We start from the raw sequence: 27,813 nt of genomic DNA, 5'->3' as shown, positions 1-27,813 counted from the left end.
AAATCTAGTGAGTGCAGTGCTGTGTGAGGAATTACTGATTGTCTATCCCCTGCAGTGATCCAATGTTGATCCTAACACTATAATACTTTGCCTTTATGGACTGAATCTTTCCTTCTTTTTCTTTTTATAATAGAATGAGACTCCCTGGCTTTACATACATTCCAAAAGATATACTGTATGTATATATGTTGCGGGTAAAGTCAGATATCGGGTAATCCTACGATTATCTAGGTAAAATGGACATTACCCAGCGGCTGTGGGTAAAGCCTGATGTAAGATCATGCATTTGGGCTTTACCCGGTAATCCTAGGGTAATACTAGGATACACAAACACTTCTGGATAAAACTAATCACAGCACTATTCTCGTCCTTTCAAGACAATAGCTCTTGCAAATCACTGCATCAAATATATATACGATGCACTGTAATTCCCAATCTTCACTATCTTTTTTGCATCCGCCTGGGGGGTTCAAGGGGGGGCATCTGTGTGTACCTTTAATGCTGCTTAAAAATTTGATTTGATTTTTGCAAACTAAATAAAGTGTAAAATCAAAAATAAAATTAAAAAAAGGCTATGCAATATTCCTTGTGATTCATGAATGAAATTTTTTTTATCTTCTATTCTTTTTTTCCTTTTTTTTTAATAGCTTTTTATTGACCATAACAGAATGCAATTCCATACCTTTAAAGTCACAGAGGCAGGACAGTAAAACAAAAAGAAAAACCATATCACACAATGGTTCCAAAAAATTATACAGTTAATTCCTGCATTATCGTTAATTACAACTTTCAATAAACATTTATATGAAAAAAAAAAAACAAATACTATTACCAATAAACTTACAAGAAACTTGCATTAACTTGCATTAGCTTGCATTCTGTATGGTATTTTCCTTGATATATAGAACTATAACAAAAGAGAAGAAAAAAAAAAAAAAAAAAAAGGCAAAAAACAAACAAACAAACAAACAAAACGAGCCTCCACACCCCTCTAAACCTCCTACCATCCCCAATTCTACTCTTATCATTAATCAGGGAATTCGCCGTTTGCTATGGCGGTTTCCATATAGATAGAGCCCTTAAATGGAGAAATTATTTGTTTTTGTATATCTGTAGGGAAGCTGTAGATTATGCTTTTCCATTTATAGAAAAATTGTTTAATTCTATGCTCTGAGTCTATTGATGTATCCAATTGTTCTAGGATTAATTGGTTTTTGAGTTTTTGTATAAATTCTTTCAGACTTGGAACTTGGTGCGATTTCCAATGTTTCAACATCAGTAATCTACCCGTAATGATTAGCGTATTTAATTGGCGAATATTTTTATATTCTAACTCCTCCTGGTTTATTAAAAAGAAAATACTCTTATCATTAAATTGTATCTTGCTTTGATTTATTTTGCTTGCCCAATTTGTTATTTTAAACCAGAATTTTTAAATTTTTGTACAGCTCCAAAAACAGTGATCTAAGTCAGCGTTAATAGTTTTGCATTTGTGACAACGTGCCAATGTTTTATCCCATCTAGCCTTTACTTGAGGTGTAATATAGATGCGATTTATAATTTTTGTATGTGATTCTCTCCACGAAGAAGCAATTGTTGCTCTGTCTACCAGATTAAAGCTAGTCTGTATTTTTTCAGTTGAAACTTGCCAACTGTCTGCTATTCTTTCAATATTACGCTGTCCATACGTGCTATTAATTATTTTGTAGATGTTTGAAATACTATACTTCCCTGCCCTAAAGAGAATTATGGCCGGGTCCATTTTATCCCATGTCTCTACCATTATATTTGTCTGTAGTGTTCCCTGGAGATAGTGTCTTATTTGCAGGTATGCATAAAATTCTTTGCTTGATAACTCAAATTCCTGTTGTATTTGAGAAAAAGACTTACAGACCTCTAAGTCATCCTCTATCAGTTGATTTACCTTAATTAGTCCTTTCGCTGCCCAGTTTTTAAAAATTTTAGATTCTATTCCTGGTGTAAAATTAGGGTTTCCTTGAATAGGAAGGTGTTTTGAGTAGGTTACTGGTATATTTAATTGTATAAGAATCTTTTGCCATGCCTTAATTACCATTTGTATGGCTGGGAACTGTTTAATTTTATGTGGACATTTGTCGATAGTAGTATGCAACAGAGCGCAGAGAGAGTATGGGGCTACCAAAATCTCTTCCAGAGGTGAAACCGAATAATGGTCCGTCTTTGCTAGCCAATCCAATGCAATCTTTGCGATACAGGATAAGTTATAAGTCTCAATATCTGGTAAAGCACAGCCCCCATCTATTCTAGAAAAAGAGAGTTTTTTAAGTGATATAGCCCGTCTTTTCTTGGCCCACAAAAATTGAGTACACGCTTGTTTATATAATTTAAGATCCGTTTTTTTTATCAAAATAGGTAGATTTTGCATTAAGTATAGCAATTTGGGAAACAGCAACATTTTGATTAGGTTAATTTTACCGGTCAGGGTGAGTTTAAATTTTGCCCATTTTTCCATGTCATGTTTTATTTTAAGAAAGATTGGTGGGTAATTGAGATCATACCAATCTTTAAAATTAATTGAAAGTTTAATACCAAGGTAGGTAAAAAAGACTTTTGCTTCCTTAAAAGGAGAAGATTGCACTGAATTCTTATTTTTACATAGCCAGAAGATTTTGTTGATTTTGTAGCCAGAAAATGTGCCAAAATCTTGTAATATTTTATGTAAAATTGGTATAGATTTTTTTGTGTTGGCGGTTAGAACTAATAAGTCGTCAGCATATAATAATGTCGTTACCCGCCTTTTACCTATCTTGATCCCTTCCAGATCTTTTCTCAGTATTATAGCGAGGGGTTCTAATGCCAGATTAAACAAGTAGGGAGACAGTGGGCATCCTTGTCTAACCCCTTTGTATATAGGGAAATATTTTGAGAGAGTATCATTTATTATGACGGCAGCAGTAGCTGACTTATATATTAAGGAGGTGAATTGGAGAAAAGGGCCCTCGACTCCATACTTTTTAGTGCTGTAAAAAGATGATCCCATATAATGGGAAGGCCTTCTCTGCGTCAATTGTTATTAATGCTGCGTCTGGTCCTGATAAACCATCGCCCATATCTATTTTTTTTTTAAAAAGGTTAAGTATTAGCTCCAGTTTACGTAAATTACGTGTGCAGCTTCTGCCCGGCATAAAACCTACTTGGTCTTTATGTATTAATGATCCGATTAATTGCTTAAATCTGTGAGCTATTATAGACATCAATAATTTATAATCACTGTTTAATAGTGATATCGGTCTATACGACCCTACATCTTCTTGATTTTTATTTTTTTTCAAGATCAACACTATTAGAGATGCAGCAAAATATTTAGAACACACCATATTTTCAATGAAATATTGGTTAAACAAGGAAGTTAGTAAGGGTGTTATGTCTTCAGAGAGAATTTTGTATAGTTCTGCTGGGATCTGGTCTGGACCCGCGGCTTTGTTAGCTGCTAATTTTTTAATTGCATTGGTGACTTCCAAGGCTGTGATAGGGGAATTTAATTCATCTAACCTTGTTCGCTCTAACCTTGGCAGTTGTAATTTGCTCCAAAAATTATTTTTGGTTTGTGTATTGACTGGTGTCTCCGCATAGACCTCCTGGAAATATAGAGATATAAAGTTTTGGATTTCTTTAATATTAGTAATTCGCCCAGATGGGGTCTTAATAGAGCCAATAGTATCCCTCTTTTTCTAGATTTGGTTATATTAGCTAGGAATTTTCCAGCTTTTCCGCCATGCCTATAAAAAAAGAGCCTTTTTTTAAGATCATCTTGCGCAGTTTTCTGCGTTAAAAATATTTCTCTTTCTTTTTTAGTTTTTTGATAGGTTTCCCATTGTTTTCTAAGGGGGTTGCTAATATATAAATTGTATGTATTACGTAATCGTGAAGCCAGTTCAATATCTCTAGCCATAAATTTCCGTTTTTGTCCTACCAAGTAGGCTTTGATTTCACCTCTTATCACAGCCTTAAAGGTCTCCCATACAATTTCCAATTTTATTCCTGGAGTTGCGTTGATCTGCATAAAATCTGTCCATTTAATTCTTAACCATGTCTTGAATTGTGTGTTTGACATTAGATACCTAGGGAAAAAAAACCTACCTAAATTACTTTCTTGTGCATTTTTTAGTTTAAGATTAAGTGTGATAATTGCATGATCCGATAAAACTATTTCTTGTATCTCAGCCTTCATTTCTAGACTTAGGCCTAGATTTGGAGTTTGGCGGTAGAAGGGCTGTTAACGCTCCGCGGGTTTTTTTCTGGCCGCACCATAAATTTAACTCTGGTATCGAGAGTTCAAACAAATGCTGCGTTAGGCTCCAAAAAAGGAGCGTAGAGCATTTTTACCGCAAATGCAACTCTCGATACCAGAGTTGCTTACGGACGCGGCCAGCCTCAAAAACGTGCTCGTGCACGATTCCCCCATAGGAAACAATGGGGCAGTTTGAGCTGAAAAAAAACCTAACACCTGCAAAAAAGCAGCGTTCAGCTCCTAACGCAGCCTTATTGTTTCCTATGGGGAAACACTTCCTACGTCTGCACCTAACACTCTAACATGTACCCCGAGTCTAAACACCCCTAACCTTACACTTATTAACCCCTATTCTGCCGCCCCCGCTATCGCTGACCCCTGCATATTTTTTTTAACCCCTAATCTGCCGCTCCGTAAACCGCCGCAACCTACGTTATCCCTATGTACCCCTAATCTGCTGCCCTAACATCGCCGACCCCTATATTATATTTATTAACCCCTAATCTGCCCCTCTCAACGTCGCCGACACCTGCCTACACTTATTAACCCCTAATCTGCCGAGCAGACCTGAGCGCTACTATAATAAAGTTATTAACCCCTAATCCCCCTCACTAACCCTATCATAAATAGTATTAACCCCTAATCTGCCCTCCCTAACATCGCCGACACCTACCTTCAATTATTAACCCCTAATCTGCCGAGCGGACCTCACCGCTATTCTAATAAATGTATTAACCCCTAAAGCTAAGTCTAACCCTAACACTAACACCCCCCTAACTTAAATATAATTTACATCTAACGAAATAAATTAACTCTTATTAAATAACTTATTCCTATTTAAAGCTAAATACTTACCTGTAAAATAAATCCTAATATAGCTACAATATAAATTATAATTATATTATAGCTATTTTAGGATTAATATTTATTTTACAGGCAACTTTGTAATTATTTTAACCAGGTACAATAGCTATTAAATAGTTAAGAACTATTTAATAGTTACCTAGTTAAAATAATAACAAATTTACCTGTAAAATAAATCCTAACCTAAGATATAATTAAACCTAACACTACCCTATCAATACATTAATTAAATAAACTACCTACAATTACCTACAATTAACCTAACACTACACTATCAATAAATTAATTAAACACAATTCCTACAAATAAATACAATTAAATAAACTAGCTAAAGTACAAAAAATAAAAAAGATCTAAGTTACAAAAAATAAAAAAATATTTACAAACATAAGAAAAATATTACAACAATTTTAAACTAATTACACCTACTCTAAGCCCCCTAATAAAATAACAAAGCCCCCCAAAATAAAAAATTCCCTACCCTATTCTAAATTAAAAAAGTTACAAGCTCTTTTACCTTACCAGCCCTGAACAGGGCCCTTTGCGGGGCATGCCCCAAGAATTTCAGCTCTTTTGCCTGTAAAAAAAAACATACAATACCCCCCCCAACATTACAACCCACCACCCACATACCCCTAATCTAACCCAAACCCCCCTTAAAGAAACCTAACACTAAGCCCCTGAAGATCTTCCTACCTTGTCTTCACCATCCAGGTATCACCGATCCGTCCTGGCTCCAACATCTTCATCCAACCCAAGCGGGGGTTGGCGATCCATCATCCGGTGGCTGAAGAGGTCCAGAAGAGGCTCCAAAGTCTTCCTCCTATCCGGCAAGAAGAGGACATCCGGACCGGCAAACATCTTCTCCAAGCGGCATCTTCGATCTTCTTCCATCCGGTGCGGAGCGGGTCCATCTTGAAGCAGGCGACGCGGATCCATCCTCTTCTTCCGTTGTCTCCCGACGAATGACGGTTCCTTTAAGGGACGTCATCCAAGATGGCGTCCCTCGAATTCCGATTGGCTGATAGGATTCTATCAGCCAATCGGAATTAAGGTAGGAATTTTCTGATTGGCTGATGGAATCAGCCAATCAGAATCAAGTTCAATCCGATTGGCTGATCCAATCAGCCAATCAGATTGAGCTTGCATTCTATTGGCTGTTCCGATCAGCCAATAGAATGCGAGCTCAATCTGATTGGCTGATTGGATCAGCCAATCGGATTGAACTTGATTCTGATTGGCTGATTCCATCAGCCAATCAGAAAATTCCTACCTTAATTCCGATTGGCTGATAGAATCCTATCAGCCAATCGGAATTCGAGGGACGCCATCTTGGATGACGTCCCTTAAAGGAACCGTCATTCGTCGGGAGACAACGGAAGAAGAGGATGGATCCGCGTCGCCTGCTTCAAGATGGACCCGCTCCGCACCGGATGGAAGAAGATCGAAGATGCCGCTTGGAGAAGATGTTTGCCGGTCCGGATGTCCTCTTCTTGCCGGATAGGAGGAAGACTTTGGAGCCTCTTCTGGACCTCTTCAGCCACCGGATGATGGATCGCCAACCCCCGCTTGGGTTGGATGAAGATGTTGGAGCCAGGACGGATCGGTGATACCTGGATGGTGAAGACAAGGTAGGAAGATCTTCAGGGGCTTAGTGTTAGGTTTCTTTAAGAGGGGTTTGGGTTAGATTAGGGGTATGTGGGTGGTGGGTTGTAATGTTGGGGGGGGTATTGTATGTTTTTTTTTACAGGCAAAAGAGCTGAAATTCTTGGGGCATGCCCCGCAAAGGGCCCTGTTCAGGGCTGGTAAGGTAAAAGAGCTTGTAACTTTTTTAATTTAGAATAGGGTAGGGAATTTTTTATTTTGGGGGGCTTTGTTATTTTATTAGGGGGCTTAGAGTAGGTGTAATTAGTTTAAAATTGTTGTAATATTTTTCTTATGTTTGTAAATATTTTTTTATTTTTTGTAACTTAGTTCTTTTTTATTTTTTGTACTTTAGCTAGTTTATTTAATTGTATTTATTTGTAGGAATTGTGTTTAATTAATTTATTGATAGTGTAGTGTTAGGTTAATTGTAGGTAATTGTAGGTAGTTTATTTAATTAATTTATTGATAGGGTAGTGTTAGGTTTAATTATATCTTAGGTTAGGATTTATTTTACAGGTAAATTTGTTATTATTTTAACTAGGTAACTATTAAATAGTTCTTAACTATTTAATAGCTATTGTACCTGGTTAAAATAATTACAAAGTTGCCTGTAAAATAAATATTAATCCTAAAATAGCTATAATATAATTATAATTTATATTGTAGCTATATTAGGATTTATTTTACAGGTAAGTATTTAGCTTTAAATAGGAATCATTTATTTAATAAGAGTTAATTTATTTCGTTAGATGTAAATTATATTTAAGTTAGGGGGGTGTTAGTGTTAGGGTTAGACTTAGCTTTAGGGGTTAATACATTTATTATAGTAGCGATGAGCTCCGGTCGTCAGATTAGGGGTTAATAATTGAAGGTAGGTGTCGGCGATGTTAGGGAGGGCAGATTAGAGGTTAATACTATTTATGATAGGGTTAGTGAGGCGGGTTAGGGGTTAATAACTTTATTATAGTAGCGGTGCGGTCCGCTCGGCAGATTAGGGGTTAATAAGTGTAGGCAGGTGTCGGCGACATTGAGGGGGGCAGATTAGGGGTTAATAAATATAATATAGGGGTCGGCGGTGTTAGGGGCAGCAGATTAGGGGTACATAGGGATAACGTAGGTGGCGGCGCTTTGCGGTCGGCAGATTAGGGGTTAATTATTTTAAGTAGCTGGCGGCGACATTGTGGGGGGCAGGTTAGGGGTTAATAAATGTAATACAGGGGTCGGCGGGGTTAGGGGCAGCAGATTAGGGGTACATAAGTATAACGTAGGTGGCGGTCGGCAGATTAGGGGTTAAAATATTTTAATCGAGTGGCGGCGATGTGGGGGGAGCTCAGTTTAGGGGTACATAGGTAGTTTATGGGTGTTAGTGTACTTTAGGGTACAGTAGTTAAGAGCTTTATGAACCGGCATTAGCCAGAAAGCTCTTAACTCCTGCTATTTTCAGGCGGCTGGAGTTTTGTCGTTAGAGCTCTAACGCTCACTTCAGAAACGACTCTAAATACCGGCGTTAGGAAGATCCCATTGAAAAGATAGGATACGCAAATGGCGTAGGGGGATCTGCGGTATTGAAAAGTCGCGGCTGAAAAGTGAGCGTTAGACCCTTTAATCACTGACTCCAAATACCAGCGGGCGGCCAAAACCAGCGTTAGGAGCCTCTAACGCTGGTTTTCACGGCTACCGCCAAACTCCAAATCTAGGCCTTAGTAATTTCTCGCTTACCAGGAAATAGTCTATCCTAGACATCGTACAGTGTGCGTGTGACTCGCATGTGTATTTCCGCAAATCTGGGTTTTGCACCCGCCAAATATCTTTAATATTTAATGGATTACAAAAGTTCTTAAATAATTTAATTTCCTGCTTGCTATTCCTGTTTAGTGACGGTTTAAGCCTGTCCAAACTGGGGTATTTAACTAAGTTAAGATCCCCCGCTATAATTAAATTTTCTGTGGAGCTAAATAGTAACTTGGTCTGCAAATTTGCCCAAAATGATTTGTTCACTTTATTAGGACCATAGATATTACACAATGTAATCTTTGTCCCTGAGATTTCAAGCTGGATTATCAAGAATCTTTCTTCTAGATCTAACTCCTTTCTTAAGATTTTGTACTGTAATTTTTTGTGAAACAAAACTGCTACTCCCTTTTTCCTACTAGCACATGGTGTGCCCACTACTTCTCCCACCCAATCGCACCTTAGTTTATGCAATTCAGACTCTTTCAGATGCGTTTCCTGAATAAATGCTACGTCTATTTTATGCCTTTTTAACTGGGCTAATATTTTTTTGCGTTTTATAGGTGATGAAATTCCCCCTACGTTCCACGAGGCGAAATTAACTGAATTACACATTTATATATAAAAATTGGATCGCCCCTTTATACAAAGAACTAGACATATCTTGCATAGCTAACTCTATAAGTAGCTAGAAGCAAGTGGGTGATGGGGGAGAGGAGGGGTGAGAGGGGAAGAAAAAAAAGAAAAGAAGAGAGAAAAAAAAAAGGGGGTAAAAATAAAGTATTTGAGCAACATCAGACAATTTACCCGGAGGATGGGTCAGTTTCAACATAATCACCATAAATTTAGTAAATAATTCAAGAAAATAGCTCAAGCAGCAAGTACCAATTCACAGTAAGATAGATTTCATTTTGGCAAATTCTCTAGCTTCCTCTGGGGAGTTGAGAACCTTATTTTCGCCATCTGTTAGGATTTTAATTTTTGCGGGGTAAATGACCTTAGCTTTTATACCTGCCTGGATTAGTTTTGTACATATCAGTGTTATTTCTCTGCGTTTTTGTGACGTCTCAACTGAGTAATCTTGGAACATTAATATAGATTTGCCTTCTAGCGAGAATGGGGTATGCTGTCTGTATTGTTGCATTAGTTTTACCTTGTCTTTAAAGTTAAGAAACCTGGCTATAATTGGCCTGCTCTTAACTGACCCATCTGGTAGTGTTTTAATTGAGCCCATACGATGTACTCTCTCTATCACCAATGGTAAAATTTCAGATGTAATTACTAACTTCTGTGGTATAACCATTGACATAAGATTGTCTAGATCTTGATACTCTTTTGTCTCTGGTATCCCAAGCAGTCTAACATTATTCCTACGGGTGCGATCTTCTAGGTCATTTAGTTTATCTTGTAAGTTTGCTATATGGACACCCTGATCCCTTACTATTTGCTCCTGAACTAACTTGGCATCTTCTAAATCAGAGATTCGTTGTTCTGCCTCGTTTAGTCTTAGGGTGAATTGTTTAATTTCTGTGGTTAGGTTGTTTATATCCATTTTGACTTGTTCAAACTGCGGTAGCATAATAGCAGCAATCTGTTTTACTATATCCTGTGTATCAATGTTATGGGCGTCTATATTCATACCTACTGTAGCTATATTCCCTAGGTTGTCTGTGCTAAGTCTATTTTTCCTATCTCTTATCTTAGCCGGCATATTTGGTGATTGTGGTTTGTAATTAGTGATAAATTTCTCCATGTAAAAGAGCGTGCAAAGAGGTGATGCGTGTGACGCGTGATTGCGTATAACAGTGTAAAAAAAAATCAAAAAAAAAAAAATCAGGTGATCGTGTTAAATACTCTATACAGTGAGGATATATGTGGGAATTGTTAGGGTCTCTTTTTTTTTTTTTTTTTTACTTAAGAGATGTCTTAGATAATTAGATAATAATATGTATGTTGATAATAGATAATAATGATATACTTAGTGGACAACTGTCCGTGCCTGTGGTATTGTGAAGAAAAACCAGCAAAGAAGTCTTTTACAAGGATAGTTCAGCTACTTAAAATCACCTTGAACTTAGACTAGGATTTTTTTTTTTTTTTATATATATATTTTTTTTGTGCTTTGCCGTGCTATTTACTTATAAACAGTAATCGCCCCCTGCTCATTGAAGCTGTACTATCTACTATATAATCGTCAACAACAGTAGGGGGAGGGGAGGCTGATGTCGGGTCTGCAATGCTACAGTCTAAACATTCATCCCAAAATAACTTAGCAAAATATAGTTCTTTTATGGCCACTGTTTAAGCACTCTAGGTTGAGAAGCAGAACAAATAGCCCAACAAGCAACTAACCAACATAAACAGAGAATATCTAAGCTTAGGCCAGTTTGTCACATGTAGCAAAAAAAATATTAACTTTGTCCTTAGATATATATACTTGTTATTACATATATCAGTTTTGCATATTAACTTGCTTAATAACAAAAAAAAACAAAAAAACCCAATGTAAATAAACAGTTATCCAGCAGACCTCTGTAAATATGAAACACTGCAAAAAAGAAAGTCAAAGAAATATCAAGAAGGGAGAGCAAGAGCCACAGATTATTCCATTTATGCAGTGTCTATAGCTGTGGATATCCTACAGTGTCCTGCTTTGCCCCAGTTAATGAAGGGGGGAGAGTGTTTGGCGGTGTCTTACAAGAGTATTATCAGTTAGTAACCGTTAGCCACTCTTTTCCTCTAGAAAGGAGACTCTCAGATGGTAGCTAAGGACACTGATTTATATAGATAAGTCAATAGCCGCTTTTGAACCTTTTTCTACTTTGCTGAAATGTCTCTTGACTGTTTTATGCTGCCAATCATCAGATAGACTCCTCTCTTATATCAGGCTCCTCTGCCACTGACAAAGTTAAAGAAAAAAGGGAAATGGCCCCAGAGTTCAGCTGAGTATGTGCAGTTCAACTTATAGACTGTGTTCACTTTACTTTATTTTGCTATAGTGTTAGTACCCCTCTCTAGTTTACTCTACCAGAGTCCACTTATTTGCGGCGGGGGACCACACAGCAAATCACTCAGTGCTCTCTCACCTTGCCAGGCCTTCCAAGTAGAATGATGCCCCACCCTGGTTTGTCTTACCAGAGTCCACAATCGTCGCGGGGGGGAATCTCACAATAAGATAAGGGATCAAGGATATTGCCGCTGTTGTTAGGCACCGTAGCTGTTAGCTCATGCAGCACTACATCTCCCGTAGTCCAGCTGCGTCCCACTGCGGTCTGTATGCGCCTCAGTTAACTGGTGTTACACTGTGGTGATAAAGAACTCCTACTCGCCTCCGTTGTCAATGCTGATGCAGCACAACAGTCCCAGGCACGAGGACCTCCATACGCCTGTAAGACTGACCGGGAACTATGCAGACGAGCTCCGGTTGGAAACTCCAATATCCGAGGGCCCTGAAGAGAAAAAGCCAGCCCCAAGGAATTGCCTGCAGGTGTGTAGATTCTCTGCGGCTTCACTCACTCCCACTAGAGTCCGCACATGCTACTGATGCCTGCGTCACCGCCCCTTCCGGTCCAGTAAGCTCTCCTTTATCTTCTATTTTATCCTTTTATCTCCTTTATCTTCTATTCTTAGCGTGAGTTCATTTATTAGTAAAGGCAGTTCTTTTAAATCTAGACTTAATTAAATTAATACTTTCTATAAATGTAATAATAATATACTGTTGGGAAATATACTTATTGTATTTTCACTCAAGTTTAAAGGGACATTGTCCACTAGATCTTTCTTTGCATATATGTTTTGTAGATGATCCATTTATATTGCCAATATGGGAGTGTTTTTGTAATAATGTATAGTTTTGCTTATTGCTTAATAACATTGTGCTGATTTTTAGACTCCTAACCAAGTCCAAAAGTATCAGATGTATACTGATGATACAGATTCCTGATCTCTCCTGTTTGTGTAATCTGTGTTTCATATGCAGGGAAGGTGGGGGGGGGGGCTAACCTCATTAACCTCATCAATGGTGCTAAACTGGAAGTTTCTTAGTAAGTTTTTAAAAGGTTTTATATCAGATTTTTAGATCAATATCTGTGCATATTCTACTTTATAGTATTGTCTATTCCATGCAATTATATGAAAACTGGTGTACACTGTCCCTTTAAGATGTTTATATCTTGACAAAAACATTTTCATTATCACAAACACTAATTATCAGGTAAATGTAACTATAGTGAAATCCAATAATGAAAAAACTAAAATGTCCCAATGCTGTAGTAAAAGTGTAAAACTTTATTCCAAACTTGATAGAAGCAGCATACTAATAAAAGTGAACAGGTGTACACTGGATAGGCTGTCAGCTTGCCACTATTGTGCCCCACCCTCCCATACTTACCCCTGTACTTGGTTTATTGTCTTTTGCCTCTAAATGTACCTATAGCCATTTTGCAGAAGATTAGATATAATGGTTTTGTCTATTGAACGCTTTGAAAAAAAATATTACTATTACATGTTCTTATTTTTAAAGAATGTCATCTGTCCATCTGCTGCCCATATTTAACATTGCACAAGCACACACACACACACACACATATTTATAGATATATATATTTTTTTTATACAGTATATATATATATATATATATATATTATACAGTATATATATATATATATATATATATATATATATATATATATATATATGTAAATATATAAATATACACACAGTTTGTATGCTCTATAGAGGTATAAAGTCTATGAGGAAAGGGATTTTACGCTGCCTCACTAGTGTTAGGTTTATTTAAGGGGGGTTTGGGTTAGATTAGGGGTATGTGGGTGGTGGGTTTTAATGTTGGGGGGGGTTGTATTTTTCTTTTACAGGCAAAAGAGCTGAACTCTTTGGGGCATGCCCCCACAAAAGGCCCTTTTAAGGGCTGGTAAGGTAAAAGAGCTTTGAACTTTTTTAATTTAGAATAGGGTAGGGAATTTTTTTTATTTTGGGGGTTTATTATTTTATTAGGGGGCTTAGAATAGGTGTAATTAGCTTAAAAATCTTGTAATCTTTTTTTTTATTTTTTGTAATTTAGTGTAATTTAATTGTATTTTTAGATAGCTATTTGTAGTTTATTTAATTTATTGATAGTGTAGGTGTATTTGTAACTTAGGTTAGGATTTATTTTACAGGTAATTGGGTAATTATTTTAACTAGGTAGCTATTAAATAGTTAATAACTATTTAATAGCTATTATACCTAGTTAAAATAATTAACAATTTACCTGTAAAATAAATATAAACCCTAACATAGCTACAATGTAATTATTAATTATATTGTAGCTATCTTAGGGTTTATTTTATAGGTAAGTATTTAGATTTAAATAGGAATATTTTAGTTTATAATATGAATTTTATTTGTTTAATAAGAATTTAGTTAGGGGTGTTAGGGTTAGATAGAGTTAATATAGTTAATATAAATACTATAGTAACTATATTAACTATATTAACCCTAATATAATTAGGGTTAATATAGATAATATAGCTGGCGGCGGGGTAGGTAGATTAAATTAGGGGTTAATAATTTTAATATAGATGGCGGCGGTGTAAGGGGCTTACATTAGGGATAATACTATTAATATAGGTGGCGGCGGTGTAGGGAGGGCAGGTTATAGGGCAAAAGAGCTGTTTACTTTGGGGCAAAGCCCTTTTAAGGGCTGGTAATAGAGGTAATTATTTTAGGGGGATTAGATTAGGGGTTAATAATATTAATATAGCTGGCGGCTGTATAGGGGGATTAGATTATGGGGTTAATAATTTTTATATAGGTGGCGGCGGTGTAAGGGGTCAGATTAGGGGATAGATAAGGTAGATGGCGGCGGTGTAAGGGGTTCACATTAGGGGATAGATCAGTTAGATGGTGGCGGTTTTAGGGGCTCACAGTAGGGGGTTAGTTTATGTAGATGGCGGCGGTTTAGGGGTTAAATACTTTATTAGGGATTGCGGCCGGGGATCGCGGTTGACAGGGAGATAAACATTGCGCATGCGTTAGGTGTTAGGTTTTATTTAGCAGATCGCGGTTGACAGGTAGATAGACATTGCGCATGCGTTAGGTGTTAGGTTTATTTTGTAGCTAGTTTAGGGAGTTACGGGGCTCCAATAGTCAGCGTAAGGCTTCTTACGGCTGCTTTTTGTGGCGAGGTGAAAATGGAGTAAGATTTCTCCATTTTCGCCACGTAAGTCCTTACGCTGTATATTGGATACCAAACTGCGCTGGTTTGGTATACCTGCCTATGGCCCAAAAAACTACTGGCGACGGCAGAAATATACGCGCGTAACTTCTAGGTTACGTCGTATATAGGATACCAAACCAGCGCAAATATTGGCGTCGCCAGCTTTTGCGGGCGACAATTTTTATCGGATCGAGCCCCAGATGCTAGCGCTCAAGAGTATTTTGCTTTCATGCTAACTTTTTTCTTGTAATATGAGTGCAAGAATAGGAGCACTATTGATTTAACTTGAGCAGTGTTAATGCTTAATAGTGCTAATATTTTTGTGCTTCACTTGTAATCTAGCCCACATTTATTTTTATTCAGCGTAATGTGATTTATTTAACATTTACTACAAGTGATAAAACCTGTTAAGTCATAGAGAAGTACAAAATGAAACAAACTCTTTTAAATACTTATGGCATAAATCTAATTGTGTAACATAAAAGTTTTTTTCTGCTGATGATGCATAATACTGTAATTTAGATATTGCTAATTATGTATTATTATCTTTTTATTATCGTATGAACTTACCTTTGGTACCAGGTTACTGAAATGTTGCAAGATTACTTGATAGGTTTTTCCACTTAGGACAAATTGATATGTGTCTGGTGCCTTATCTGTATTGCCCACCTCCAGAAAAATCTCCTGCTAAGAGTTTAAACACATAGATAAAATCAGTATTTAGAGTGATATGGATTATTGCTATGCCAAAATTAAATATTGTAGCAAAATAAGTATCTTATGTTTATCTAGTATTACCTCACCTCTCTCAGCTCAAGATTTTGCCAGACATTTTAACAACAAATTGATTCCATCAGAAACAAAATAATTTCTGAACACATTCTCAGTCTTTAACCTCTGGAACCATTCACAAACATCCGAAACCCATTAATTCAGCACTTTTGCCCCTGTTACTGAGGAGGAAGTTTGTGCCATTATATCTTTCTCTCACCTCACTACCTGTCCCCTCAATCCCTTCCCCTCACAACTTCTGCTCTCCCTCTCTTCTACTCTTACTCCAATCCTCACACATATTTTCAATATCTACCTCAGCACTGGTATATTTCCCTCATCCCTTAAACATGCACTAGCCTCACCCATCTCTTGATCCAACCTCCACCCTAGTTCCCTACTCCCCCTTGCCTCTAAACATCTGGAAAGGCTAGTTTATACATGTTTATCACTCTTCCTCACATTAAACTCCCTCCTTGAGTCATTGCAATCTGGATATCCCTCGAAGACTCCACAGAGACAGCAATTATTAAGGTTACTACTGACCTACTTACAGCAAAATCAAGGACACTTATCTGTGTTAATCCTTCACAGCCTGTCTGCAGTCATTGATATTATTCACCACCCTTTCTTGCTCCAAACCCTCCAGTCCGTCGGCATTTGTGACACAGCCCTCTTGTGGTTCTCCTTCGACCTATCCAACCGTACATTTAGTGTAGCCTTCTCTGGCACATCCTCTGCATCTTTAAAACTTTCTGTTGGGGTACCACAAGGCTCTGTCCTTGGTCCCCCTTTCTTCTCAAACTATACATCTTTCCAGTGGTGACTGGTGAACTTTGAAGATAGTGGGGTGCTAGAACCCATCCCTTTACATAAAGCCCTGCCCGTATTGCTCCGTCCATTTTAACAAATATACTATTTGTACATTTTTTCTTCCCAAATTGATTTTTTTTTTATCTAGTTAGATTATTGAGGAAAAAAAAAAAAATATGTGTTGGCAGAACGAAATTAAAATCTAATTGGGGTTTGTTGTTAGACCTTTTAAAACTACAGTACGCCACCCTGAGAGAGGACATTAAGAGGAGAAAGTATAAGCAGTCTTGCTGAATAATGACCTGTATTGGAGTAATATATATATATTTATGTCAACAGTACACAGCAAAAATCACAATCTGATTAAGCAGCCTTCTAGGTGTTGCTAAATATATAGCATACATATTCAGTTTTCTAAGAAATTATTAACTGCACAATTTACTTGCGAAGTTTATTTTGCCTAAAATAGTATCAGTGTGATTCAAAACAAACAAGTACACAAGTTAGTAATTCTTACCTCAGCAGCCCATACAGACATAACAGTGCTGACACTGATAGTTCTGTATTGTCCAGGATGAGTTATGGTATCCAGTAATGACCTAAGCCCCAAGCTTTGCACACTTTAAAAGAAACAGAATACATTTAACACAGACACACTTGACAAGCCATATGCTCCACAACTAACACATACAAAGAAGCACACCCGGCACTGATGACCCTGGGTCAGCAGATACATTAACACCACCTCACAGTAGTTCGGCTATGCAGTTAAAGGGACACTGTACTCAAATTTTTTCTTTTGTGATTCAGATTGAGCATGACATTTTAAGCAACTTTCTAATTTACTCCTATTATCAGATTTTCTTCATTCTCTTGGTATCTTTATTTGAAATGAAAGAATGTAAGTTTAGATGCCGGCCCATTTTTTGTGAACAACCTGGGTTGTCCTTGCTGATTGGTGGATAAATTCATCCACCAATCAAAAACTGCTGTCCAGAGTACTGAACCCAAAAAAAGCTTAGATGCCTTCTTTTTCAAATAAAGATAGCAAGAGAACGAAGAAAAATTGATAATAGGAGTAAATTAGAAAGTTGCTTAAAATTGCATGCTCAATCTGAATCACAAAAGAAAAAATTTGAGTACAGTGTCCCTTTAAGATTAGCTGCTCTGTCTGCTACACTACCTTTACCTTTAGAATTCCAACCGGCATTCTACTGCTGACACCGGGTCAGCACTGACTCAGCAGATACATTTACTGTACATGACCTCACAGTAGTTTAGCTATGCAGCTAAGATTAGTCACTCTGGCCTAGATTTAGAGTTTGGCGGTAGCCGTGAAAACCAGCGTTAGAGGCTCCTAACGCTGGTTTTAGGCTACCGCCGGTATTTGGAGTCATTCAAAAAAGGGTCTAATGCTCACTTTTCAGCCTCGACTTTTCCATACCGCAGATCCCCTTACGTAAATTGCGTATCCTATCTTTTCAATGGGATCTTTCTAACGCCGGTATTTAGAGTCGTGGCTGAAGTGAGCGTTAGAAATCTAACGACCAAACTCCAGCCGCAGAAAACAAACAGGAGTTAAGAGCTTTTTGGGCTAACGCCGGTTCATAAAGCTCTTAACTACTGTGCCCTAAAGTACACTAACACCCATAAACTACCTATGTACCCCTAAACTGAGGTCCCCCCACATCGCTGCCACACGACTAAATTTTTTTAACCCCTAATCTGCCGACCGCCACCTACGTTATACTTATGTACCCCTAATCTGCTGCCCCTAACACCGCCGACCCCTGTATTATATTTATTAACCACTAATCTGCCCCCCACAACGTCGCCGCCAACTACCTACAATAATTAACCCCTAATCTGCCGACCGCAAAGCGCCGCCACCTACATTATAGCTATGTACCCCTAATCTGCTGCCCCTAACACCGCCGACCCCTATATTATATTTATTAACCCCTAATCTGCCGCCCTCAACGTCGCCTTCATCTGCCTATACTTATTAACCCCTAATCTGCCGAGCGGACCGCACCGCTACTATAATAAAGTTATTAACCCCTAATCCGCCTCACTAACCCTATAATAAATAGTATTAACCCCTAATCTGCCCTCCTTAACATCGCCGACACCTAACTTCAATTATTAACCCCTAATCTGCCGACCGGAGCTCACCGCTATTATAATAAATGTATTAACCCCTAAAGCTAAGTCTAACCCTAACATTTACACCCCCCTAAATTAAATATAATTTTAATCTAACAAAATTAATTAACTCTTATTAAATAAATTATTCCTATTTAAAGCTAAATACTTACCTGTAAAATAAATCCTAATATAGCTACAATATAAATTATAATTACAATGTAGCTATTTTAGGATTAATATTTATTTTACAGGCAACTTTGTAATTATTTTAACCAGATACAATAGCTATTAAATAGTTAAGAACTATTTAATAGTTACCTAGTTAAAATAATTACAAAATTACCTGTAAAATAAATCCTAACCTAAGTTACAATTAAACCTAACACTATACTATCATTAAATTAATTAAATAAAATACCTACAATTACCTACAATTAAACCTAACACTACACTATCAATAAATTAATTAAATACAATATGTACAAATAACTACAATGAAATAAACTAACTAAAGTACAAAAAATAAAAAAGAACTAAGTTACAAAAAATAAAAAAATATTTACAAACATAAGAAAAATATTACAACAATTTTAAACTAATTACACCTACTCTAAGCCCCCTAATAAAATAACAAAGCCCCCCAAAATAACAAAATGCCCTACCCTATTCTAAATTACTAAAGTTCAAAGCTCTTTTACCTTACCAGCCCTGAACAGGGCCCTTTGCGGGGCATGCCCCAAGAAGTTCAGCTCTTTTGCCTGTAAAAAAAAACATACAATACCCCCCCCCCCAACATTACAACCCACCACCCACATACCCCTAATCTAACCCAAACCCCCCTTAAATAAACCTAACACTAAGCCCTTGAAGATCTTCCTACCTTATCTTCACCATACCAGGTTCACCGATCCGTCCTGAAGAGCTCCTCCGATGTCCTGATCCAAGCCCAAGCGGGTGGCTGAAGAGTTCCATGATCCGGCTGAAGTCTTCATCCAAGCGGGAGCTGAAGAGGTCCATGATCCGGATGAAGTCTTCATCCAAGCGGGAGCTGAAGAGGTCCATGATCCGGATGAAGTCTTCTATCAATGGCATCTTCAATCTTCTTTCTTCGGGAGCCATCATCTTCCATCCGACGCGGAACATCCTCTTCTCCCGACGCCTACTAGCCGAATGACGGTTCCTTTAAATGACGTCATCCAAGATGGCGTCCCTCGAATTCCGATTGGCTGATAGGATTCTATCAGCCAATCGGAATTAAGGTAGGAATATTCTGATTGGCTGATGGAATCAGCCAATCAGAATCAAGTTCAATCCGATTGGCTGATCCGATCAGCCAATCAGATTGAGCTCGCATTCTATTGGCTGATCGGAACAGCCAATAGAATGCAAGCTCAATCTGATTGGCTGATCGGATCAGCCATTCTGTGGACTCTCAATACCAGAGTTATTTTAGAGGTGCGGCCAGAAAAAAGCCAGCGTTAGCTACGCGGGTCGTTACCGACAAAACTCTAAATCTAGCCGTCTGTCTGCTACTCTACCTCTTGTCTTCAGCATTCCAACCGGCATTCCACTGTTGAGTGACATCGGGTCAACAGATACATTAACACCACCTCACAGTAGTTTAGCTGCTCTCTCTCATAGCTACCTCTTGCCTTCAGATATTCCAACAGGCACTACTGACACCGGGTAAACAGATACATTAATACCAACCCACAGTACTTCAGCTATGCAGTTAAGATTAACTGTGCTGCCTCAATGAGGCATAGCATATTACATAGCCTCTGTTATGTTCATGTTGTTATAGTTAAGAAATCATATATTTTTATGCCATTGTTCTCAAGGCTTCCCTGTGTTTGTTCTGTACTGCCATCTACTGACCCTTTTTGGTAATGCTCCTGTTTCTGTATTATCTTACCTCTGACCTTATTATGCATTTCCTTTTTGTGTATTGCTCCGCCCTTGTAGTTTTGTGATGTTTTCCTGTGTCATGGCTGCAGCTAACAGGCCTCATGTAACAAGCACTCATGTTAATACATTGCAAACTATGATCAGTATCATCTTTTGACTGCTTAAATACTTTAACCATCATTCATCTGCTGTATTTTATTATCTGCTGTAACCTGATATTAAGAATAAAGCAACTTTGTGGATTGACAAGGTATTGGTGAGTTCAGCTATCTGACAAGGATTGTCTGCAGTGATTGTATCTTCTTATACAGGCCAGGCATAGAGGTATCAGTAAGGGATAGATCATTATTACAACTATCTGAGTCAGAATAGTCAAAAGATGTATAGAATTCCTACAGCCTGCTATGTACATGTGTGTGTTTAATCTGCAATCAAGCTCAGGGTCATCCGTCATCTTGTGAAAGCACATGTCGCACAAGTTTACTGCACTTCATCTGAATATTGAAAACTGTTTCTCTGCATTGAACTGTTACCCCACCTGTCTAAGCTGCTGTTTGTCTTCTTAAAGAGACAGTACCATTTGTTGCAAAACTTTAAAAAATATCTAGACAAGGCTCTGAGCACTCTTTTATAGCCGAACCTACGCAGATACATCATGCCTCTGAACCTACAGACATACAGGGAGCAGATCCTGCAGATATTGCTGAACAGAGTGTAAGACCCAAAAATACAATAAAACCGACACATAAACTCAGAGAAAACTATGAATTCACTAGATATAAGTTCTCCAGTAATCTGTCAGACCTATGGGACAGAATTTCACAATGCATGTCAGTTTTGTCACACTTTAATGATCAACCAGCCAAATTGAGAGACTCTATAGATCACCTATCTGCTGCATATGAACGCTACCAGCGGCTGTCTGCACCACAGCCTTCTTACAGGACTTTAATATAGAGGACTCTTCAGCAGAACTGACTAGGACTGATGCACTTGACCAACATAGAGATCTCTTAGTGCAAACGGCTAAAGAAAAGGCAGAGTTCCGCATTGCTCAACTGCAGGAGACCAGATCTCATAGATCCACATCAACTAAGCTCACTGCATGTTCTTCTAGATCCTCTCGCTCCAGAAGTTCAACATTAAGCGACAAGCTAATAGCCCGTGCTGATGCGGAATCAAAAAAAGTGCAAAGCTCCTTTATCAGAAGGGAAGCAGAATGGAAGCCCAAGCAAAGCACAAAGGGCTGCCCAGGAAGCACAAATGGCTGCCCAGCGAGCAGAAATGGAAGCCCAAAGCAAAGCACAAAGGGCTGCCCAGGAAGCACAAATGGCTGCCCAGCAAGCAGAAATTGAAGCTCAAAGCAAAGCACAAAGGGCTGCCCAGGAAGCACAAATGGCTGCCCAGCAAGCAGAGGTGGATTCCCAAATTAAGGTTCTGCAAATGGAAAAGAAAGAAACAGCAGCCCTAGCAAGGCTGAAAGTCCTTGAACAAGCAATGGGAGAAAGTACTAATTCAGATTGCCATATCCCAGCAGATCTGGAAGACCCTGTTGAACGCACTAGTAAATATGTGCTAAAGCATAATATTTGCAACGATACAGAGTCATCTCCTGTGCCTACTACTAACACCATCGTTCTCAATCTCAACACAAAGACCTCTCAGCACCAAATGCCTGAGCCTCTTCAAATCCACAACACAAGTGCATCAAAGCAGCAAACCGCATCACCTCCCGCTGACAATAAGGTGACTTCCAGTGACAAGCCGCAGCTCAAGCCACAGCCAGCAGAAGCCTTAGAGACTACACCACAGTTGAATGCTCTTGCAACATCATTTTATCCTGGTAAACTTCACCCTTCTTCACCAAAGAACTTTCACACCCGAGGGGTTCCTCAAGTTACTTTGGCACCAAAGAGTGATAGATCAGACTTGACTGACTTTGCCAGATACATGATACGCCGTGAGCTCATTAACACAAGCCTCTCAAGGTTTGACGACTGTCCAGAGAGCTACAGGGTCTGGAGATCGACCTTCATGGCTACTACCGCTGATCTTGACCTTACAACCAAGGAGGAACTTGATTTGCTCATAAAGTTGCTGGGGCCAGAATCTGCAGATCGTTTTAAAAGACTGAGAACAGTACATGTTGACCACCCAGGTGCAGGCCTTGTTGCTGCATGGGCAAGACTTGAGCAAGCCTATGGTAGCTCTGAAGCTATAGAAAGCGCTCTCTTCAAGAGACTGCAAAACTTCCCAAAAATAGGAAACAAAGACTATCGCAAGCTCCAAGAATTAAGTGACCTCCTCATGGAGCTAGAGTTGGCAAAGACAGATCCACGTCTACCTGGACTAAGCTTTCTGGACACTGCTCATGGTGTCAATCCTGTGGTGTCTAAACTGCCATATAACCTGCAAGAGAAATGGGCACAACAGGGCTCAAGATACAAAAGAGACTATAACGTATCCTTTCCTTCATTTTCATACTTTTGCAGGTACATCAGCGATCAAGCCTGGATGAGAAACGATCCCAGCTTCAGCTTCTGCGAACCCAACTTGCCTGCTTCATCATCCTTACCAACATCATCAAGGTATGATAACACGGCAGCTAAACATAGAGACTTTAATAGAGCAATATCTGTTAAAAGGACAGACATCTCACCACCTGTATCCTCTCCTGCAAACCAGAGTGACTCGGGCGAGAGAGATAAAGACCCTACTTGTCAGTGCCCTATTCACAGGAAGCCTCACCCTCTTAAGAAATGTTGTGGGCTTAGGGCAAAGACTTTACAAGAGCGGAGGGAGATTCTCCAGAAACTTGGAGTATGCTATAGGTGTTGTGCTTCTTATGATGACTTTGCTAAAGACTGTAAAGTTGTTATAAGACAAATTAAATACACTGCGTTCCTCTGGATCTCACTAATATACTACCTTCTTAACTTACTCAATTAAAACGTTATCCCCTCAAAAAACGTTCAAATCACTAAAATTGGAAAAGAGCATTTATAGAGTAGCGCCCCAACTATACTCAGGGCTGAAGGTTAAATAAAAGCACATTTAAGTAAAACACATATAAATTCAGTTATAATTTATTTTATCTAAAATAAAATGACCGAAATTCCCAAATGACAAATTCTTATTTCAAACCTCTGTATATACAAAATATTTATTGAAGCAAGATATGTATCACCTAAAAAAGTTAAAAATCAATCCTAAACAAATAATCCTAAACAAACAATTTATCTAATAACAACAGTTGTGGCCACAACTTTCAAAATAATATATTGTATGATAAAATCGAGTGATTTTGTTTCCAAACTCTGATCCTTTATAGGCAGTAATAGGACTCTTATAAATGTCCTGATTAGCACACAGTGTGAAATTCTCCTTTTGGAAATTATAAGGATACTATGTTCTCAATATTAGTATTAGTGTTGTTAAATAGTTTCAGTTGGGTATATACACACCTAGCCTGACTGATTTTAAATGATCATTTGTTTATAATTAGATCCCTGCACACTTAGAAGTTTTACCATTATGCCATTGTTATTTCTATATTTAATCTTTATTTTCATCTTTGACCTGAACCTTAAAAATACTGACTAGGTCAATACGGGCTGGGCGGCAAACTTAGCCTCCTCTGTTTGTGGGATAGTTCAGTAGAATAAACCTAAAATGACCCGTGTTCAATGAAAAAGATGGAACATAAGCTCAAGAAGGATTACAACTCTGCTCTTTGAATTGATTACTACAACATCGGAAGAAATTGAACTACAATTGAATACTGTAAGGAGGGTAAACGTTACCCACTAACAGGAGCATATCGCAAAGACAAGCTGCAGCTGTCAGGACTACAAATTTACTTATACAGCTTTCCACGATACCCAGTAACTGCAGAGAATCGCTCAAAAGTGTCCAGGTAAGGCTTGAATTAAGAAGCTGCCTAAGAAAAACAGGAGACACAGACGAGGTAAGAGCGTTTTCTCTTCTGCAAGTTAAAGCGGTTAGAAAGTGAATGGTAAAAAGAGACTGTTTGGATACAAAGGAGAACACTTATTTTCTTGCACAAACACTGAGAAATACTGTTAAAATTGTTATAACTTTGCAAAATTTCTAACCGGCATTTGAAATTCAAATAAGGGAGTTGTCCAAATACCAATAGCTGATTGGTTCTGAGATCTAAAACTGACTGTGAAAACCTAACGGCTAGAGTGACGCTACCCGGTGTGTATATACCCAACTGAAACTATTTAACAACACTAATACTAATATTGAGAACATAGTATCCTTATAATTTCCAAAAGGAGAATTTCACACTGTGAGCTAATCAGGACATTTATAAGAGTCCTATTACTGCCTATAAAGGATCAGAGTTTGGAAACAAAATCACTCGATTTTATCATACAATATATTTTTTTGAAAGTTGTGGCCACAACTGTTGCTATTAGATAAATTGTTTGTTTAGGATTATTTGTTTAGGATTGATTTTTAACTTTTTTAGGTGATACATATCTTGCTTCAATAAATATTTTGTATATACAGAGGTTTGAAATAAGAATTTGTCATTTGGGAATTTCGGTCATTTTATTTTAGATAAAATAAATTATAACTGAATTTATATGTGTTTTACTTAAATGTGCTTTTATTTAACCTTCAGCCCTGAGTATAGTTGGGGCGCTACTCTGTAAAGTTGTTATAAAGTGCACAGAATGCAGTAGCGACAGACATGTTAGAGCTATGCATCCTACTCCACTTCCAGACAACCCACAGCAGCTAACTGCCTCCACCCCTGTCTCAATTCATGGCGGGGAGCAACAAAGTCGTGTTCCAGTCACAGTGAGTGTTTCCTCTGCATGCACAGAAGTATGTGGAGAAGGCTTAGACTACAAATGCTGTGCCAAAGTATGTCTAGTCAAGATTTACCCACAGGATCAACCTGAGAAAGTTGCTAGAATGTATGCTATAATAGATGACCAGAGCAACAGAGCCCTGGTTAAGCCTAAATTCTTTGAGCTCTTCGGCATAGAGGGTCATGCAACACCGTATACTCTCAGAACCTGCTCTGGTCGTGTAGAGGCCTTTGGCAGAAGGGTCAATGGATTCATGGTCTCTCATATCTAAGGAAACAAAGGCATACCCATACCAACATTAGTTGATTGTGACCAGATACCAGACGAAAGGGAAGATATTCCTACTCCAGAGGCTGCCTATCACCATCCTCACTTAAGGTACCTTGTTGATGAGATTCCGGCAATGGACATGAATGCAGAAATCTTGGTCCTGCTAGGAAGAGACATTCTCAGAGTACATAAAGTTCAAACAGTGCTCTCGCCATCATGAAGTAAAGGAGAAGCCTCCTGACATCATCCAAATACCTGATGTTACTCCTATACTTTGTCATGACAATCTGGGTACCACAGTGTTTTGTACTACAAGTGATGACAACAAAATAGCCTTGTCAGTTGAAGACAGGAAATCATCTAAGCCCAAACAATGGCATTATGTTCCATCTGAAATTAATCCTGCAGATCATGCCACCAGCCCGGCATCTGCAAGTGTCTTTGCAAATTCTTCTTGGTTAACAGACCCTGAATTCCTGCTTGATCATCCAGAAGAAACCACTGATGTCTTCAGTCTTCTAGAACCTGACAACGATCCAGAGATTCATCCTGAAGTAAAAACCCTTGCCACCAGAACTGAACAAAGACTCGTTTTGGGCTGTCAACGCTTTGAACATTTCTCCAAGTGGACAAGGCTTGTACGTACCATTGCAAGGTTAGTCCACATTGCACACTGCTTTCACACAAAGCCCACAGATGCTCACTGTCAAGGTTGGCACTTGTGCCAAAGGTTTCTTTCTGCAAAGGATATTGCTGAAAGTGAACTGCTTATAATACGCAATGTACAACAGGATGTCTTTGGCTCAGAAAGTAAATGTATCCGTGACAAGAGGGGCATTCCAAAAAACAGTCCTATAGCTAACCTGAACCCATTCTTTGACAATGATCATTCCGAGCCAGTTCCACCACTTCAAAAACTCCAAGAGTGCTGGTACCTGCCTTTCTTTGGAGTGTATCATCCACGTAAGCCAAAACAAATCAGGGTAGTGTTCGACTCCGGTGGCCAAGCAAATAGCAAACGATGGGCAGTGCTGTTCACTTGCATGAGTGTGCGTGCAGTACACATTGAAGTAATAGAATGTATGGATGCCTCAAGTTTCATAAATGCTCTAAGGTAATTCCTTGCCATCAGAGGACCAGTCAAAACATTAAGATCTGACTGTGGAACTAATTTAGTTGGAGCCTGTCGAGAGCTACATCTCAACTCTAGGCCAATTCAAGACCTTTTAGCTGAAAAGGGCTGTACATGGATTTTCAATCATCCTCATTCTTTCCATATGGGTGGCTCCTGGGAGAGAATGATAGGCATCACACGTAAAATACTGGACTCCATGCTTATGGACTAGAAATCCACAAGACTCACCCATGAGATTCTAACCACCTTCCTGGCAGAAGCATCTGCCATAATCAATTCAAGACCACTTGTTCCAGTTTCTGTAGATCCAGAGGCCCCAACTCTCCTCTCTCCAGCTACTCTCCTTACCCAGATGCTTGGGTCTGTTCCTTTCCCCCCTGGATACTTTAAAACAGGAAATCTGTGATACAATCAGTGGAAGCGAGAACAACACCTTGCCAACTGCTTTTGGAATCGTTGGAAGATGGAGTATCTCTCTACTCTGCAATGACGCAGGAAATGGCAACGTTTGAACCCTAACAAGGTTCAAGGTTGGAGATCTTGTTCTCCTCAAGGACCAGCAAGCTGAAAGAATAGAATGGCCCATGGGACTGATTGTAAAGAGCATTCCTAGTGATGATGGAAAGGTTGCGTAAGGTGGAGGTGAAAGTTACAAGACAAGGGACTAAAAAGACTTTCATCAGACCGATCACGTAACTTATCTTGCTCTTGCCCTTTGGTGAATGAACTTACTTATGTATGCTGTTGGATTCTTCCTGTGACTTAAAGAAGGAAGTATCTCGAACTTTAATTGACACAACTTGAAGTTTATATTATAGTTGTTCTTGCATTATATGTATGTTCTCCTTATATCTTTCAGGTCTTCAAGATGTCTCTGCAAATTACATTGTTATGCATAACTTCTGTTATGATTTAAATAGTGACATTTATTATGCCAGACGGGGAGTGTGCTGCCTCAATGAGGCATAGAATATTACATAGCCTCTGTTATGTTCATGTTGTTATAGTTAAGAAATCATATATTTTTATGCCATTGTTCTCAAGGCTTCCCTCTGTTTGTTCTGTACTGCCATCTACTGACCCTTTTTGGTAATGCTTCTGTTTCTGTATTATCTTACCTCTGACCTTATTATGCATTTCCTTTTTGTGTATTGCTCCGCCCTTGTAGTTTTGTGATGTTTTCCTGTGTCAT

At 38.5% G+C, this 27,813-nt stretch overlaps 1 protein-coding gene across 1 annotated transcript in view; it reads right to left on the bottom strand.

Annotated features, from left to right (window-relative positions):
* LOC128657508 (probable cation-transporting ATPase 13A4) overlaps positions 1-27,813 on the bottom strand; it is a 454,774-nt gene that overhangs the window by 200,823 nt on the left and 226,138 nt on the right. Inside the window, 1 exon segment of the mRNA XM_053711875.1 lies at positions 15,300-15,416. Within this exon segment, the coding sequence (XP_053567850.1) occupies positions 15,300-15,416 (117 nt within the window).

This window comes from Bombina bombina, chromosome 4 (assembly GCF_027579735.1).
Source record: "Bombina bombina isolate aBomBom1 chromosome 4, aBomBom1.pri, whole genome shotgun sequence".
In the NCBI taxonomy this organism is placed as follows: Eukaryota; Metazoa; Chordata; class Amphibia; order Anura; family Bombinatoridae; genus Bombina; species Bombina bombina.
This window is presented reverse-complemented; position numbering and strand designations above follow the sequence as displayed.